At 45.2% G+C, this 18897-nt stretch overlaps 1 protein-coding gene across 4 annotated transcripts in view; it reads right to left on the reverse strand.

Annotated features, from left to right (window-relative positions):
- Nucleotides 1–7395: 7395 nt before the first annotated feature.
- The window catches only part of RPS6KA1 (ribosomal protein S6 kinase A1), an 87531-nt gene continuing 76029 nt past the window's right edge, over nt 7396–18897 (reverse strand). For all 4 annotated transcript variants that reach the window (XM_044435003.1, XM_044435006.1, XM_044435004.1 and 1 more), the window contains 7 exons: nt 18143–18232; nt 17302–17460; nt 16186–16347; nt 14382–14458; nt 12298–12415; nt 10549–10686; nt 7396–8451 (listed from right to left, as the gene is read on the reverse strand). In XM_044435003.1, coding sequence (XP_044290938.1) covers nt 8329–8451; nt 10549–10686; nt 12298–12415; nt 14382–14458; nt 16186–16347; nt 17302–17460; nt 18143–18232 — 867 coding nt within the window. In that variant the 3' untranslated portion in view covers nt 7396–8328. The remainder of the gene's footprint in view (nt 8452–10548; nt 10687–12297; nt 12416–14381; nt 14459–16185; nt 16348–17301; nt 17461–18142; nt 18233–18897) is intronic.

Here is an 18897-nt window from a genome sequence, read left to right on the forward strand (position 1 = left end):
TGGTATCCTTCTGAACTGGCTGGTGGGATTGGGAGTTGGAGGCACCGCGTGGCAGTGCCTCCACTCCTATCTCGACAGCCAATTTCAGAAGGTAGTGCTGGGGGACTTTGGCTCTGCGCCATGGCAGCTATGCCATGGAGTTCTGCAGGGGTCCATTTTGTCCCCCTTGCTATTCAACATCTACATGAAATGGCTGGGAGAGGTCATCAGGAGGTGTGGGCTGCGGAATCATCAGTACTCTGATGATACCCAGCTCTACCTCTCGTTTTCTACCAATCCAGGTGAGGCAGTGGCTGTGCTGAACCGGTGGGCTGGATGAGGGCCAATAAACTGAAGCTCAATCCAGACAAGATGGAGGTCCTGTTCGTGGGTGGCTTGGGCCTCGGGATGGGGGACTTGGGCCTTGTCCTAAATGGGGTTGCACTCCCTCTGAGGGACAGGGTTCACAGCTTAGGAGTGCTCCTCGACCCTGAGCTGTCTTTAGAAGCCCAGGTGACATCAGTGGTGAGGAGCGCTTTCCTTCAGCTTTGGCTGATCCATCAGCTGCAACCCTTCCTGGAGAACGACTGCCTGGCGACAGTGACACACGCGCTGGTAACTTCCTGATTAGATTTCTGCAATGCGCTCTATGTGGGGCTACCCTTGAAGATGGTCCGGATACTTCAATTGGTGCAGAATAGAGCTGCCAGGCTGCTGACGGGGACTGGGCGTTGTTCTCATATAACCCCAGTTCTCCGTCAGCTCCACTGGCTCCCGATTGAAGTCCGGGCCCAAATCAAGGTGTTGGTTATGACCTATAAAACCCTAAATGGCTTGGGACCTGAATATCTAAAGGAACGCTTGCGCCCATATATGCCCTCCCGCCCTCTGAGATTAGCAGCAGAGGCCCTTCTCCAGGAACCCTCCGTGAAGGATATTAGGAGGGTGAGTACCCGGAGGAGGGCTTTCGCTGCGGTGGTGCCCCATCTATGGAATGCACTCCCCAGAGAGGTCTGCCTGGCACTGTTGTTATTTGTTTTTCGGCGCCAGGTGAAGACCTTTTTATTTAAAACTTATTTTAAGTGTTAATTTATTATGGAGGATTTTTAAAAATTAAGCCGAGACGCACCGGGTTTTAATATTTTTAGTGTATAAATTTTTATATGTTTTTTGTTTTTGTTGTGAGCCGCCCCGAGGCTTTGTTGCGATGGGGGCGGCATAGAAATGTTTTAAATAATAAATATAAATAAAACATGCAGAAACAAATCTGGAATAGGATCCAGCTCCAGTTGACATTATCCTGCATTCGGTTATGTTTGAAGAGTAATTGTTTGGTAGCCCAAACATTTGAGGTATAGTTATTGTCATTTATTGTTTTCATTAAAATATGTCTTTGGCCATTTGCATATCTATACAAAGCTGCATCTTGTTCAAGAAGTACAAGGATAGGCAACATTAACAGCTTTGGTTTTTCAGCCCACTCGATGTGGTCCAGTGCCTTTTAATTTTCATAGTCCTGCTCCTATTTCCCCCTCTAATACAGTAGGCATTTACAGGGCTGCATTTCACTAATGTAATAATTGAAGCCCACCACCTCTGCCTTCTCCAATTCACTGAAATATGTTTGTACGTCTCTGCATAATTCTTCTGCCATTTGTTGTTTACTTTGATAGCCTTTGTGTAATATAATTAATGGCTGTTTCATAGCCTAGCAGCTAGTCTGAATAGTGAGAATACTGGTGAACATGTTGCATTGACTGATGAAGTGAGTTGGGAGCAAGCTGACAGGTAACTATAGATACAAAATATGGATATAAAAATTCAAGATGCAGAAGGATACACATTGAAAATAGACTGGTGCTTAGTTGCACAGCAAGACAATCCAGAATATGCTGGAGGAGGAGGAAACAGACGTACTACAACAAATACATTATTAATTACATAGGAAAGTTACTAGTGTGCTTGGATTTGAAAACCTCATTGAATATTAGAAAAATGCTTGTTTCTTTTCAACCCACACTGTCTTCATATGAAAACCATAAATTTCTAATTTAAAAACCAATGAAAACACCCTGATAATTCATCAGCAGTTTGGATTCCTGCTGCAGTTCTATCAAGAGAAGGAAACAATCTCAGTTGAGAAAGGCTGCAGTGAGTCTCTTAATTGACATAATTGAGACCGACCAGCCACTGAATTGATGGGCAGAGAAAAGGGAGCAGGTGTCCTGACTGAGAAAGAAATGGAAATCCAGTCTCCTTTATTCAGTGGCTTCATAGCTCTCATAAATACAATAAATGTTTGATTCACGATATATTTTAACGTAGAAGTAAAACTGGCGAGTTTGCTAGGCAAAAGTGTCCAATCCATGTTGTCTCCAAAGGTGTCAGTTGAGTCATTGGAATAAAGCAACATGTCAGGCTGATGTGCACCAATAATGCATGGAATTCTTCCTGGCATGCTGAAAGCACCAGACAACATTCTGACCAAGGGTTGCTTGCAGCTAACATAATGAAGAAAGACTATTAGCTTATAGAGCACTTAGTGAACAAGATGCTTTACGGTCATTCCCTCATTTATAGCTCCCTAACCACCCTGGAATATAGACCAGTGAGTTGCCTTTCATTTTTTTCAGACCAAGAATATACATTTCAACTATTTTGCAAGTATGTCTACCAATCATTTTTACTAGCCCTGTCTGTGTTAAGCTGTATGTGGCTTCAAAAAAAGTCCTAGGCTAGAAAGGGAAAGAGGGCAATACTTTTCCTAAAGCTTCCTGGCTGCTCACCTTCAGGTGAACCAGGTGGTCTGTTTCAAAGGTTAGTGTAAAAAGCAATGTGGATTGGTTAAAAAAAAAAAGAATAAGGCTAATCCATTATGGTTTCCAACACCTAACTTTGTTGGGCTCAAGAGTGGAAGGAAGAATTCAAATTTTGTGATATGCTGTTCACATATGGTTTTTGCTATAATCTACCAGAAAATCCTAGCCATTTTACTCAGAAGCAAGCCCTATTGAGGTTTGATTACTGTCAGTGTGAAAGATAACCCTTCTCTTCCAGTGGAAAAAACTGAGGAACTACCACAAAAAATCTTTAGCACAAATCTACATTCCGCCTTTGTAAGCAACAGCAAACTCAAGGTGACTTACAGCAATTTTAAATGAACAATATAAGAAAAACTATTGAATACCCAGTAAAACAGGGAGCCACAGTAGAGAGAGCAGAAGTTGTAAAAACAGGCCATTTTAAATGTTCCTAAATAAATAACACCCTTTAAAATAAAACTGTCAGTGAGAGGGGCCACATTTATCATTCTTTTGGCCTTGCCAAAAAGTGGGAAAAAGGCATAGGGAGAACTTAATGAAGTCCACATGCTTCACCTCAGTTTGAGGCAAATCATGTCCCCACATCTATCTTTTAAAGCAGGAGAGGAGTATAAAACAGGAGGTAAGGATGAGCCTGTTGCCATAGAAAGCAAGGGAGCCTGCTCCCTTTTGTTCCCCAGTCAATGCTAAACATGTGTTGATCTGGACAGGCCTGAGGAATCAATGTTGTGTGGGAGAACACAGAGAGGTTCAGCAGGAAGCCCCCGGAGGAAAGGAGGAAGACCCCAAATCATACCTCCCCATAGCCTCTTAATACTAGCAAAGGGAGCCTAGCACTTGATCAGACCAGTCACAGTAACTCTAGAATAAGGGCCATGGGTTTGTGGCGATAAAATAGCCCTCCCGCCTGCACCAAAAGCTTCTAGAGCCCAGGTATACTGGAATTTCTCAGGATTCCATATTCTGGATTCATGTTGGTATGTTGTCAGGTTCTCATCTTATACACTCATGACTTGGGAAGAATGTCAGAGATCTTCTAGTTCATGTCCTTGCTGAATGTAGGAACCATGTACCTGCTGTAGTGTCTATGTAAGGGTCCAGGATGTGGCAGCAAGTTAAACTTGTGAACACCAGGACACAGACACCTTAATCCCAAGTATTAACCAATGTCCAAATCTCAATTCCAAGCCAATAGGAGGCAAGCACAAACCAGGAGTCAAGAGCCAGGAAGTTCACACAGAGAGAGTACCTTCGGAGCATGAGTAGAAGCCAGGCCCAGAGGCAGGGACAGCAGCCAAGGATTCATAGCAGGGTCCACTGCCAAGGTTTCAAATAGCAGCAGGAAGCACCACAAGTCAGGAAACCTTCATTGTTGAGGCAGCTTCTGGAGGGAAGATCCAGTTCTTATGTAGCTCCACCCTCACCCCAGCTGATGCTTGTAAGGGCCCTGATAGCTGCAATAGGCTGTGGGTCTAATCCTGCAACTGCCAGGGCTGTTATTCTGGGCTTTGGCCAGAAGAGGGAGCCCTGAAGTTGCCTCAAATCCTGACAGTCTGTGAGAGAAGGCCGTCCATCCTCTGCCTAAATACCTCTAACAAAGGAAACCACACCAGTTCCCAAGGTAAAATTACATTGTCAAACCATTTTTAAGGTGTTTCTATTAAAGTTTAGCCAAAGTCTTCTTTCTTGCAGTTTTCACCCATTGGTTCTAATCTTGCTGTTGGAACAGTAGAGATCAAGCCTGGTCCATCTTCGTGTGATCTCAGACATTCCATAAGACATAGGGATGGCTAGCAGAATGAGAATGACAAAGTCCAGGAGGAAAAGGGTACCAATGGCTACTATAACTACAGGCAGTCCCCCTGGGTTACGAAAGAGGCCCATTGGAAATTCATTAAGTCAAATTTGTGTGCAAGTCAGATCACGTGTAGTTGGTCCTCCACATTTGTGGCAGCTAGGGTTACAGGACTACCATGAATGTGGAAAAAACGTGAATATCTCTAGGTCCTCCCTACTGCTCAAACTCACCAGTGCCGCCTCTTTGCAGCTAGGAAATGCTGGAGAGATTTCCCTCTCTGGATAGGTGAGGCAGGAAGGCTTGCTTTGGAGCTCCCCTCTCTACTTTCACTCTCTCTATGATGATGGCATTCTGCAGTACATATTTTTAAAATTAATAGACTTTATCACAGTTCATAAGTACAGGTTGTTTGTAACTCAGACAGGACCTGAGATCTGCATGTGAAGCATGGACTGTACCACAAAGCTCTTCATTAAATGACAACTGAAAAATTAATCACTGTGTGTAGCAACACTGTGTCAATCCAGATTTCAGTTTGGCTCACCAAATGGCTGCTGGACACTGCCCAGTGCAAGCTTTCATATTTTACTCATCCTTGGAAAGTTCATCTCTACTGCTGTTGCCACTTCCTCCACTTTCTCATCATTGCCATCACCTGCTCGTTTGACAGGCCAGGAAACAAGTAGGCAGCAGTGCCAACTGCTCCTCCTGCTCACTGTCTCCACGGCCTGGATCAGAACAAGGGCTGGTGAAAAAGCAGAGTGCACAGGTGAGGAGGAGCCAGTCAGGGGCTCTTGCCAGTAGGACTGCTGAACCATGTGCCCTTCGCAGGTGTCCAGCCATGCCTTCTGTTGATGCCAGCCTAGCGGTAAGTCGCCACTTGATAAAATGGACATCTGTTTTCAGCCAAGAGAGGAAACCCAGCGTTGAGCAGTTCAGCAATGACAGCGATCTTAAAATGGGACCAGAGCCAGAGGTGCCTCCTTGTTGAACTGTGTAATTCCTTCGTTTAAGCTCTAACTAGTAATGAGAGGGATCCTTGCGGCACTTTCATTAGAAGGAAGCACCCTCAGCACCGAGGCAATGGCAAGGTCCAGGTCAGTATGAGATGCAAAGGGAAAGTAACAAAGGGGAACACAACACCTATTAAAATCGCACTGGTTTCCAATTTATTCTGGAACAGTTGAAGGCGCTAATTGTAGTCATTTAAAACCCAGCCTATTTAAAATGCCCAGCCCTTGGCTGCCTAAAGGACCATCTTCCCCCATATGAGAATGCCTGCTGTATATAATATTCAGGGCAACCTCTGCTTTTCATTCCTTTGGCTGCGAGGCACAAATTTGTGGGTAACAGGAAAGGACCACTTCTAGGTTTTGGAACTTAGACTTTTCTACAACCCCAGCTTTCTGCCTTTTAGCCAACACGTTTCTGTCCTAACAGGCATTTGACATTCCAGGATGCAGAGCTGTTAAACAAACTGGATCCTTTGTTACCAAACTGTTTTTTATCTGCTGTTCCCATCTCCAGTTTTTATTGTATTATAATTTTTAAATGTTGCAAGTCTTTTTGCTGGGAGCTGCCCTGATCACTGCAATCATAATGGAATGACAGGATATCTGTTTCCTTAAATAAATAAGAAACAAACCAGGGATCTCAGGTTACCATCTGAAGACAGAATATGAATCTCTGTGTTGTCTCTCTTCCAACTCTGTTTCATAGCAGTTTGATGTTATCTCCCTTCCAAATTAATTAGTTCAGAATTTGAAACCTTACGATACAAAGAACAATTGGAAGTATTCCTGGAATCAATAGTATATCTAGTGTTGAAAAGGCTGGAAATTCACTGTATGTTGATGTATTAAAGACCAACATCCACATTTGGTTATTTTGAAGACATGTATCAAACTTGTCACTAAATGAATCCAACATGATAGTAGGAAACCAAGAAAAGATGCCAGTTACAGATAACTGAATCCAGAATGAAGACAGAGCAGGGATCACAGGTGGATTAAAAAGGGTGGGAAGAGTAGAAATGGAAATTATCTGCTCAAACTTGCATAGATTTTTTTATCCGACTATCAGTTGGGGAAAATGTTTTTTTTATCTAAGGGTCAAACTGGATGCAATGCAATCTGAAATATTTGTTATTCATGAACTACCATCCCTGTGGGCTCTATTTTTTATATTAAATGGTACACAGTAGTAAGGGGTACTAACCCATGTTCCATTTTAGCAGGCATATTTGTTCTAGCCCAGCTCTGGCATTAGAAGTCAGAGAGACTGAAAGAAATAGGACTAAGCATAGGGAAGTAACAAAAGACAAGCAACAGCTTGGCTCCCCTCCCATGTTATTCCCTTTAAATCTAACAGATCCCCACTCTAGCTTTGTAAATGGATCAGGCAACCACAGGGTTAAAAAAAGACAACCACCATGTCTATCCTGTCTAGCTTGGACCATATTGGGAGGGATCTCAAGAGACATATTCTGTTCTATAGAAGAAAGTCTAGCATGCAGTCAATTTTACACACAGATCCGCTACCCCTGCCCCCCCAGTTAAACATTCTCTAACACATTAAGATTACTGAAGATTTGAATAAATTGATTTACAAATGGCACAGAGGAATAATAAATTGAGATTACAACAATTCTTGTAAGAGGGGTGAGTCTGATAAACCTATTATGTTCATATCAAGTGCAACACAGAAGGAGCCCTGCAATGGAAAGAGAAGGATGGAAGGACATCCTTCCATCCAGAGGGATGGAAAGAGAAGTATAAGGTGAATCAGTAACATAACTTCAACTGCATGATATGTTTTATTTGAAAATTCAGACAGGAACCCTGAGTTACCAGCCACAGAAATCAGTTAAGTTTAGAAAAGGAAAAAGAAAGCAAAGCTGATTTTTTGCTTTATGTTTCATGAGGCTCTGGATTGTGCTATCTGACAGAGATTTTAAAAACAAAACAAAGCAACCCCCACCTAGAAAACCTCACATCATCAATGTGGGAAAATAGCCTTCTTAGAAGGCCATTGCACATTCAAAAGCTAGATACAATCTGGCATAGGTCAAGGATATAGAAAAAGAGTAGTAATTCCAGCCCTGTAGGGCCTGGGTGTCTTGGAGAGCGTGCTGTCCAAAGCAGGAGTGGAAAAAGAGAAGAAAGAGTGGATCAAAATCCTCTTGGATGGCAGCCACACAGCCTGGAGGATGGGGGAACAGGATGCCAAAGAAGCTTGTGCACACAGGAACTCTGAGAGAGTCTGCACAAACAGAGGAGGAAGAGACCCCCCCTCCTGAAAAGAACCCCTCCACTTAAGGGATCTTCACAAGAGAACGAGAAAACGTTGTTCCAGCTGCACCAGGTTTCCATTGCAGGGCATCTGCTTGTCCAAGGCTTGGCTGCTCTCGGCCGGAGGAGAGTGGTTGTCCCACAGGCAGCAAGCCATGGGTTGCTGCACGTTCTGCTTCTCAGAGTCACCTGTACAGATCCCTTTACAAACAGTCTTGCTGTACACTTAAAACAAAAACAAAGCGAAAAGAGAAATCCATGGGGAGAACAAGAGCTTGTCTTTCTGAAGGCACTTGGCCCTGATGTGCATTTGAGGAAGTGCCTCAAAGTAGACTTCTTGCTGGGGCGACATTTTCTTGCTTCCCGGGAGGTCCTGGGGAACTTGTGCAGTCAAGGGAAGCAGTGTGGGGATAAGTGGGGAGCACCCATCATTCCCAAGTCACAGTGAAGTAGATGGGAGCTTCTTGACCCGCCTCTGTGCCAGGAAAGAGGACTCAATGGGCTTCAGCTGTGGGCTTGGTTTGGAGTTATTCAGTGCAGAGTATGTGGCTGCCATCGCACCCTGGGGAGAGAGAATGACAGGGGTTTGCTTAGAAACCTGCACACAGACGGGCAAGCAGCCCCACCCACAAGCAAACCAAGGGCCTGCAAGAAAGCCAAACCAAGCAAGGGCCATGTCACAAACTGCTTTTTAGATCTCTCTCTGAAAAAAGAATGTAGGAACACAGACAATATCTGTTTGCAGACACTTGCATCTCTCAGGTATGCTTCTCAGTCAAAATCTGCTACAGTTTCCCTCCAAAGCTACTTCTGGAAGCAAGCCCATGCTACTGGTAAAACTACCCTGAAGTCCAGGCTCTTTCAGAGAGTCCAGCAGCAGTTATTCCACAGGGCCTTTCCCTGTGCACAGTGTCCTCAGAGCGATGCAGCTTGTGCTCCTGAATCCTTCCTCTGCCTAGCTGTTTGCCTCTTGCGAGGAGAGACGGGCTGGGTTCACATGTCACAGCAAGCAATCCGGTGTGATTTACACACTATGCATGTTTTTTGCATGGATGAGCCTGGAAGATGATGGGGCTCGGCACTGTGATTCTCCTCCCATCTGCCGATTTCTTCTCTCTCAGTCCTCCACGCAGTATCCCAGGAGGCACTGTGGGGAGGAATGAGGCCCTTCACTTTGGCAGGGGTGATCCCTGGCCAGGTATGCCTTGCCATGGCCATTAAGCAGTTTGTTGTGAAAACGGTTCAGGTTCCAACATGCAGCAGAGAGGACAAGAAGCTGGTCAGGCACCCTCCCCTCCGCTCCAGAGGGGTCAGCTGGAGCAGGAAGAGGGTGCCTGACCCATGCTCAGGCGAGAGGGAGGCATCAGCTGGGCAGCACTGCAGAAAGCCCCCCTCCCCCGCCTGAGCAAAGCCCCTGCTGCACTTGGCAGCAAGGGATAAAAGGCAGCTGGGCCATGGCAGATTCCCCAGTGCCCCCCATCCCGGCCACCAAAGTGAAGCAACTTGTGTGAGCCAGAGGTGGAGGTGAGAATCTGCTGGGCAGCACTGTGGAAAGGAGCAGCCCTGCTCGACTGATCCCCCTTTGCTCCTTCCATACGTGCCAGAGTGAAGCTCCTCGTTGCACGAGAGAGCCAGTGGCAGCACAAGTGGGTCCTGATGTGGGAACACCTCTGGCAAGCCAGAGAGTGAAGGGCTGCAGGACCTGGTGCGGCGTGCAGCCTCCAAACAGGTGCCACTGCCCAGCTACTTTTCCCCCTCCTGCTGGCTTGTTTCTGTGGGTGACGTGCTTCAAATCTGGTCATTTAATAGCAGGAATATAGTACACCTGTTCTACAATAGTTGTACTATTCGGTGATAGTTTGGATTGAAACACTCTTAAATGGCTTGGCTCTGGCATAACTCATACTTAAACAGTTTGCGATAGTTCTTGTTCCAGAATTCTATCTTGTACGGGCAACTGACAAAGTCCACTGGCAGCAGAACCTCCTCACACAGTTACCCTAATAATTGGGAATGCTTTCCTCCAGTGTTGGTTGCCGGAGAATTTAGAGAGAAGAGCTGCTTGGTAAAAGGAATAATGACAGTTGTTGCTTCTATGAATGCTGATTTTACTGCAATATTGTCCAGTGGTTTTCATGCTTTATTGCTTCTTGCTGTAGTTTGGTTAGTCATCAATATGCTATTCAAACCCCAGTGAAAAAGTCCGTGGGACCCACCTGGCAATGTAGCTCACTGTCATCTACTTTGACATTGTCTGTCCAGGATCTCTGGCAGAAAAGAATCTCTCCCATCAATTGCTCCCCAAGATCCTCTTTGATCTGGGGTTGCTAAGGATTGTACCCTGGCTTTCTACCTGGGGAACATGTGCTCCACCATGGAGCTATGGTCCCTGACCAAATTTTTTTCCTGTTTTTCCCCTCATTCATCAAGGGAGGTTGGGAGAAGGTTAGGGCAATTAGATGTGGCAAAAACAGCACCCTGCTCTTTTGGAGGGTACTTCTGGAACAGGGAAAGCAGAGTCTAAATGAGCAAGATCCTCAATGCTGCATTTCTCCAGGGGCAGAAGGCTGGGGGTGGGGGGAGCACATGCTGCCAGAGTCAAGGTAGCATCTCTGACCGGAGGGCGCAAGAAGCACGCCAACCACCCTTTCATTCATACCTTTACAAGCTGGACATCCTGGTGACTCAGCTGGCTCTGTGGTAGCCTCTCCTTCTGTGTTATCCATGGGTGCTGGAGGACTTGCCTGGCAGTCAGGCGCTGATGAGGATCAACATGCAGCATTTTTGATACCAGGTCCTGCAATCAGAGAATACAGCTATTGTATGCCTTTTTTATATGGAAAGTTGCTGGCTGGACTGAAGGTGGTACTGCTTTTTTGAAAGGTCTTGGCGCTACTTCCTTGCAGCTTGCTCTCAAAATCGCTTCAGTTGTTTGGGAATGAATGTGCTTTGACAGCCATACCAGCCTTTCCTGGTGATATTGCTAACGACTTTATAAGTGTTTCCAGACAAGGCTTTTACTGTACAATTGCACTGCCTCATCTATGTAACGCTATGGGAGATCTGGCTGCCAACATCTTCTATTTGTAGCAGAATCTCAGGAAGAGGTGAAGCTGGGCTTCCTTTGGTTGTGTGCCTTGCCTCCTCTTTCCTAATTAGAGTCCTGGGCCAGCTTCCGTAACCGATGCTCAGCACCCTGGGCATATATTAGGGCTGCGACATTTGTGGTGCGTGGGGTAGAGTGCATTGCCAATGCTAAAAATTCTTTTTTCTCCTGGAGCTTGAGTGTCAAGCCACTTCCAGTGACCATTTTGGCTTTCCCAGTGCCTGGACATTGAGTCAATCCCAAGCATTGTGTGGGAAAAAATACCTGCTATAAGAGAAACAAAACCACACAACCATTGTCGCCAAAACATGCAAATCCACAGGTCCAATATTTTGTAAAATGTTAGCCGTCTAGCATATGTATCCAGTGGGCAAAGGAAAATTGATTTCATTGCTGTGAGTGTGGCCAGGTGACTGTTTATGCACAAATCAAAATTAATTCATGTATGCTTTGTGCCAAATCACAGCCCACATTCCTTTGCAAAAGGCTTGCAAAGCGCTGCATTCAGGATTCAGCATTAACAGTCATAATTTTAAGTCTGCCGGTTCTACAAAAGGTGCTCAGTCACACAACACCCTTTCCTGAGACTGTATGTTGTATTTTGCAGGGTCTGGATTTGGAGGCCAAAGAGGAAAGAAGCAGCAGAAACCGAAATTAGGGCCGGAGGAAGTATAGCATCAAGGCAACGCAAAGGGATGCCTCAGGGGCCATTCACGGACTTTGATCCTCAGACTTAAAAATCCTGCCCAAAAATCTTTCTAACCATAACATTTGAAAGGGAAAAAAGTAATCAACTCTGAGGAACCCAAATTATGCCACAGGTGGCCCTCCAGGTGTTGCTGGATTACAGCTTCAGTCACCATTGCCCATCTGGCTGGAGCTGATGGGAGCTGGAGTCAAACAATATTTGCAGGGTCAAATGTTCCCCATCCTTGTTGTGCAGATTATGGTAACAGCAATTGCAAAGGGCACAAGTCATCTTTCGGGGGAACTGGAGCTCTTTCCTTTGGAAAACTGTTGAGCCTTGTGATGTAGTGAGCCCTGGCCTTTGCCAGTTCCAGGAAAACTGAAGTTGGGCGAAGCCAGCATGGTGTGGTTGTTACTTCGGAGATCCAGTTTCTACTCTCACTTGCTTATGAGGCTCACTTTGGACCAGTCACTGACTCTCAGCTTAACCTACCTCATAAGATTGTTGTCAGGATAAAACGGAGAGGAAAGGATCGTGTAAGCTACCTTGCATTTCTTGCCAGAGGAAAAAAGGCAGCATGTAAATGTAATAATAAAGAAAGCACTAAATCTTACCTTGGCTGCGTCAGAAACTGTGTCCCAATTTCCCCCTCGAAGGGAAAATTTCCCCCCACCTATCCGAATAAGGATCTCCTCAGGCGTGTCATTGGGCCCATTTGCAAATGGCGTGTACCTGTGAGAAGAAGTTGGTTTTGGCTTGTTTTCTTTAAATTGTGGTGCTAGAATATTAGATGGAAAGGAGGGACGGAAGTGGCAGTAGCAGGAAGCAGGTGAGGGAGAAGGGAGGATGGGCCTGAGGACCACAAGTGAGGAAAAAGAAAAAATCACCCTTCAGCTCCTGTCCCTCCTGCAGGCACACCTAGCAAGGAAACCATGAAATCGCTACTCGAGTCTTTCGCAAACCCAACTTTCACTTTTATGTTTCTCCATGCAAGCCTTTCTTTAAAAACAAAACTCTCTTCAAGCATGAGGGTTCTCAGCGAGACTGTGCTAGCAGATTTCATAATTCATATAATTACGAGCGTGCTATAAGCCTGTGTCCTATTATAATGCTGAATCATAAAGTCTAGTCAGTTAATGATTGGTTGAAAATCAGAAATTTTGACGCAGGGCAAAGGGTTGGCCTGAATGACCTTTAGGTTCATTAACTGCCATTCCTGTCATTAACACTGATGAGTAGGTTTGTACATCACACTATGCCACCCCGCAAACGAGTCATGGTGGGTTGTTTGCTGAACAACCCATGATGCACCCGACACATAATCTGGGTCACCATGGCTTGTTCTCTACCCCCCTCCAACTGCCTCCAACACGTATCCCAGTGTCCTTAATGGCAGAACCCGACTTGTCTCCCCTCACACAGTTGCCAACCATTAATTGAAGGGCAGTGGTAGATGGGGATAAACAGGGCACAAAACAGGGTGGCAACAGTGTTGGAGGAGACCTTATAACCCACTTAACCATCAAATCCTCTGCCTCTTTAAGTAATAAACGGACTGTTCTTGGTACCTTCCACCTTCTCAACACCTCCTCAAACCTCCAGAAAGGGGAGATCCCACTCCACACCCATGTACATGGCTCCTTCTCAAAGCACTTGCTTCTTCCTAGCCCCATTGGGAACACCCTCCGACCCCACACTCTTCCTCCTAACATGGATACTCCCAAGAAACACCAGGAAGAACTCGGATGCCAATTCAAAGAAAACAGCACCATCTAATGGCAAGACCCATTCTGGTCCACCCTGCCCAAGGGCGTCCACGGTGTGCCTGCTGTCATGTTTCCATGGGAGAGGATATACTTCAGCTGGGCTTGTTTTTGGAACTGCTGGGCTAGAGCTGGATGGAACATGACCCCACAGAAGTAAAGCCAGTCTAGGTCAGGTCACTGCTGGGAACCTGAAGTCCTACCCTTACTCTGGAAACTTAGGATTACTGCAATGCCCCATACATGGGTTTGCCTTTGAAAACAGTTCAGAAGCCATTTTCAGAAATGGCAGCTCCAAATCCTAGAATGGCTGAAGTATCATATTAAATCAATGCTTTGTTCTCAGACATTAGTTTTTGGTCAGTTTCCAGCCCAAGTGGATCAACAGGGTCTAAAGCCCTCCCATTCCCTAATACACTAGCAGAACGGGAAGGGGGATGCCAGTCCTTGGGGGGCACAGATTACATCCCTTCCACTGAAATGAATGGGAAAAATTCATTTTAAAATGAATCCTCCTGCAAAGGGAAAATAATGGGAAAATGCCCACATTTTGCTCTGATGTGCAGCCTGGCAGGACCCAGGAAAAAGTAGCTTCTCTGCCTTGGATTCTCTTTCTCCTGCCTCACAGAACAGCCCTGCCTACTACTGAAATTAGGCACAGCTATGTAAGAATTGCAGAATGCAATCACCATCTTTAGAAGAGGCATTCCTTTTCTCACAGGAGGGAATGCCTCTTATTAAAATAAGAAACGTATCTGCTGCATCTATAACATCATCAATTTATGCTTCTTGCTTGAGAAAGGTGGTTTTTCTTCACAGACAGATCCAAAGATCAACAGATCTATCGGTGAAATCAACTGAAACCCATATGATGAGATGCAGATATAACAAACAAACAAACACCTTTAACCACACAAGAGGGTGCTGGCACCTACCCAGCCAACATTGTGTACAAGAGGATTCCTAAGCTCCAAATATCACAGCCTTCATCATAGCCTTGGCGTTTCAGAACCTAAATGAGACAACAACAAAGAAAAATAAACATGAAGGAGTATCAGTATCAGCCCTGGAATGAATGGTCTAAACATCTGACAAAAACTGTGGAAAGCTAGGCTGGGAGTTGCAATCCTAACCTCTCATAATTGAGAAAAAGAGAGAGAAAGGCTGTGAAGACAAATTTAATGCGTGAGTTTTTTTGCTCTTACTGATTTATTATCAAGTGTCCCAACAAGAAGCTTGAAAGCACACACAAACCCTCATTCAGAGATGTTTAGGCATGTGTGCAGCACCACGTAGCCTCAGAGAACAATTTACCATTCTGCGCAGTCGGATCGAAGGACCAGTTCACACTTGGCTGCCGATGCGTCAGTGGCAGGTGTGGCAGAGCCAACGCCTGCCCACCATCACTGGCGCATCTGGAGCCCACAAGCCCAGACACGGCACTCCGGTTGCACTGGCCAGGCAAAGCATGCCATCATCAGGGAACAGCCTGAACTGAAGAAGTATAAATCTGCCATAGTATTTCTCTGCAACAGATGATCTAATCAAATGTTTTCTAGGCTGACAGGATTTAGTGAAATTGGCTGTTTACTGAAAAATCAACCCCAGGAATCAGACTGTGTGGGAACTTCTTTAGTGGCTGACTCAAGTTTTGGACTACATTATTATTTCAGTCCCTCCCTGCTGGAGTATCTGAATATGATCCTATTCCTTGTGGGCCTTGCCTTTGTCAGTACTGCTGTTTCCGTAAGACTTGCTGAGAGGGAGGTTGTGCAAGCCAGGAAAAACTGATCAAGATCTACTGATAGTGATTCGCAGTAAACCAGAAAGGAATACTGACTTCCAGTAATTTAATGCTTGCAAAAAAATGGAACATTAATAAGAATCTAACATGTTTGGCTTTCTGCTAGTCACTTAACTATTCACCCCTTTGCTCCTCTCATGTAAAATACTAGCATTAATAGGTTGCCTTTGCTGCTATATCTGTGCAGATCTGCTACTTACTACAATGTGTGGTGGGAGAGTTTTGTGTTTAAGAGTCAGATATACAATAATTCAAATGCAGATTTGTATTTATATACATTAATAGTTCAGAAATGCTGTAGAACAGCTGTTGGTCAGCATTCTAAAGGGGTAAGACAGAGCAAAAGGGGACAAGGAAAAGGCAAGGAGGGCAGGGCAAAAATACCAGCACTAAAACTCTTACTGCTTCCAATGAAGCCTTCAGAGAAGCATTTCACCCTTTCAGCACAGGGGAAAGCTGCACAAAAGCCAGGAAGCCACTGATCGAATGATTAGCCGCTGGGGGTAAGAAGCTGGGTCCAATGGAAAGCATGTGGCCTTCTGCGGCTGGACTGGGCTCCTCAGTCTCAGCATCTGCACCTGTGCCCTAGATCAAGATCTAGACCAATTTTTCAAGGCATACTGAAACCTCACAAAAATATAGTGGGAGAGGCTTATCTATCTTATGTGGAGACCACAGCGAAATTGCCAAAGAAAGAGGCCAGATGCCGTACATGAAAGATGACAAAACGTACTTCCCATTGGCAAAAAAAGAAGTCAGCACTAACTTCGATTTGAACTTTACCTCCAAAACTACTCATGCTGAAGAGGGTGCTAGAATCTGCTTGCCTGAACCTGTGCACCAAAAGGGGTAAAAGCAGGTAGAACAAGTTCATTGTATGGATTACAGAAGCGATCTGACCGCAACAAGAGTCTTTAAGCTGACAAACTGCTCACCTCTGGAGCCACGAAGTTGGCAGTATAACAAGGGGTCATGAGGAGCCCATTCTCTGCCCTCAGTTGCTTGGCAAAGCCGAAGTCACAAATACGAATAGACTCTGGGTTGCCAGACTCATCTACGTAGAGAATGTTGCTCGGCTTCAAATCTCTGTGCACCACCTGCGGAATTGGAACCAGGGGGAATCAGAGGCCGTTCATCTGGACACACCTACCTTCCAACTCTTTATTTCTGTTTTAGGCTGTAATTTTAAACTTTTAAAGTGCATGTTTTACCAAGCTTTATTTTATGTTTTTAATTGTAACTCCACACAGAGCTTCAGCCACTGGGTGGTAGAAAAATGGAATGAATAAGTATATATTAAAAGCAGCACCTCCAGCCCTTAGAAATGGATTGGTGCTTTTAGTACTATTATATTTATATCTTGACTTTTTTCCTCTTCTGAGAAGCACAAAGCAGCTTACATAGCTCCATTCTATCCTCACAACAGCAATCCTGTGAGGTAGGGTGGGTTGAGAGTGAGTGATGGGTCCAACATCACCCAGCGAGCTTCATTCAGAAATGTCTTCTTAGTACATGGCTCTCTGTGTTCTATTTTATTGTAAGTAATCTGCCTTGGTAAATTTTAGATGAAGAGAGGGATAAAATCCATTAAACATGATCCTAACATTCTGCAAGGTGTTAGGGGTAATTTTGGTCCCAGCAGGTATATTGAACAGGAGTGCAGGTACCAAGCATGGTCAGGGACACAGCAAAGTAATTTTACACCTTAGGATTAATGGAAGGTGGGTTCACTTTAGACGTCCAGTTGTGAAGCACACAATATTTATTTTGTTCCTGACAACAACAAAATGGTGGTTTTAAAAAATCAGGCCTGTGCAATTTTGCATTGTAAACTCATTCAAACCACAGTGATTTCAGGAATCAAACAGCCTTTGCTGCTGAACTTGTGGTGGCTTCATTGTGTTGGCCCCAAGGTGCCACCCAGCCTGCACCACTGAGGATGGGGCATGACACCTGGCACCCCAGTCCCCCAAGAGCTACACACACATCTTAGCAGCCAGCAAAAAGAGCACCCTCCAGGATCCATGTATTTCTTGGCATCTCCTACTCACCCCTTGCGAGTGCAGGTATTCTACAGTTCTGCAGATCGTGTGCAGGACAAAGCTGGCCTCCCTTTCAGAGAAGCACTTCTGCTTCAAAATCCTGTCCAGCAGCTCTCCTCCTCTCATTAGCTCGGTCACCAGGTAAACATGCTTACCATCATCATACACCTGACAAGGAGACATTTGTGGACAGGTTTGAAAGAAGCTACTTACACTGTGGCATTTGTATCCCAGGTACCATACTCAGAGGAGGCCTGCTCAGGGGCGACAAAGTGTCTTCAACACCACTGCAGATTTTTTTACATGACACACACACACACACACACTCATGGAGAGATAGAAGTAGTCTAGTTCTGGTCTTGGCAGCAAAACTGCTGCTGCTTTCTCTAGCAACCCTCTGCTGGAGCAAAACCAATAGGGTCGACCACAAGAGAGAGGAGGGTGTGGATCCAGGGCATCATAGCAAAGGTGTGAGCTGCTCACTGAAGGCGGGTGCTTCCTTGCTTTCATAGCTCCAGCAATATCCTCTCACTGCAAGGATACTGCTGGAATAAAGCAGGAATTCCCAGATTTATCCAAGTGCAATGTCAGAACATGCCTGTGTGTGAGCGTGTACATTCTGTGGATCTTGCAAGGTCATCACCAGCAGCAATGAAGTAGATCTAACCAGGCAGTGTCAAAGTGGGAGAAGGAAAACCTGCCCCCAGGTCTAGGCATTTCTACAGATGAGCTGCTAATATAGTTCCTTCTCCCCTCCACCCCCAGTTAATGAAGATAGCCTAGTGGTTCTGCAGCTACTTTCCTCCACAAACATGGGAGCTCAGGAATCCTATTCTACTGTTACACTCACGTCCTTCAGTGTGATGATATTTGGGTGCTGGCCGTACCGTAGGAGTATCTCAATCTCTTCTGAGGGGTCTCGTTTACTCTTGTCTATGACCTGCAATATATACACACATATAACTTCTTATAAAGCAGTACCAGTTTAGCATTTACATCATATCTGATAATTCAAAGCACTGCCTTTGCAATATCTGTCCATCTTTCCAGCAATCCCACATGGTTAGGCCAGTCCTGGCCTCTTGCTGCAGAAAGGGATGGATACTGAGATGAGGGAGATTGTCAGAGGCCACCTAGCAAATGCCTGCTGCGTGCGAGTCCTGAAAAGGGGAACATTTGGAAACAGGCAGTGAGGTTTGCCATCATTCTGGCACCAGGCTCTTTCCTCCATTCCCATTAGATGACATGCAGTGCACTCTTTAATGCATCAGCTGAAATATGGTTCTCACTACTATTTCCATTCTTTTATGGGGAGACAGTATTTTAGTGGATAACTGTTTTTAGATGTTGTAAGTTTGTGTATGTTTAAATTTAGCTCTAAGAATATTTGAGAAAGGCGCCTTTCCTAATAAATAACAACAGTTCTAAGTTGGCTCCACTTTTACATCACGCTCATTCAGTCCCAAGGTCCCACGGTGCAAAAGAAGGCTAAGAAATGCTCTTGCAATTCTGAAGGCCAGTGTCACAAGGCTGATCCATCCTCAAGTGCTGGATACCAAACTTGCCCACACCCTTGATCTTCAAATTATAATTCTCTTGGACTAA

This window comes from Varanus komodoensis, unplaced genomic scaffold, assembly GCF_004798865.1.
Source record: "Varanus komodoensis strain SLA01 unplaced genomic scaffold, ASM479886v1 scaffold29_1, whole genome shotgun sequence".
In the NCBI taxonomy this organism is placed as follows: domain Eukaryota; kingdom Metazoa; phylum Chordata; class Lepidosauria; order Squamata; family Varanidae; genus Varanus; species Varanus komodoensis.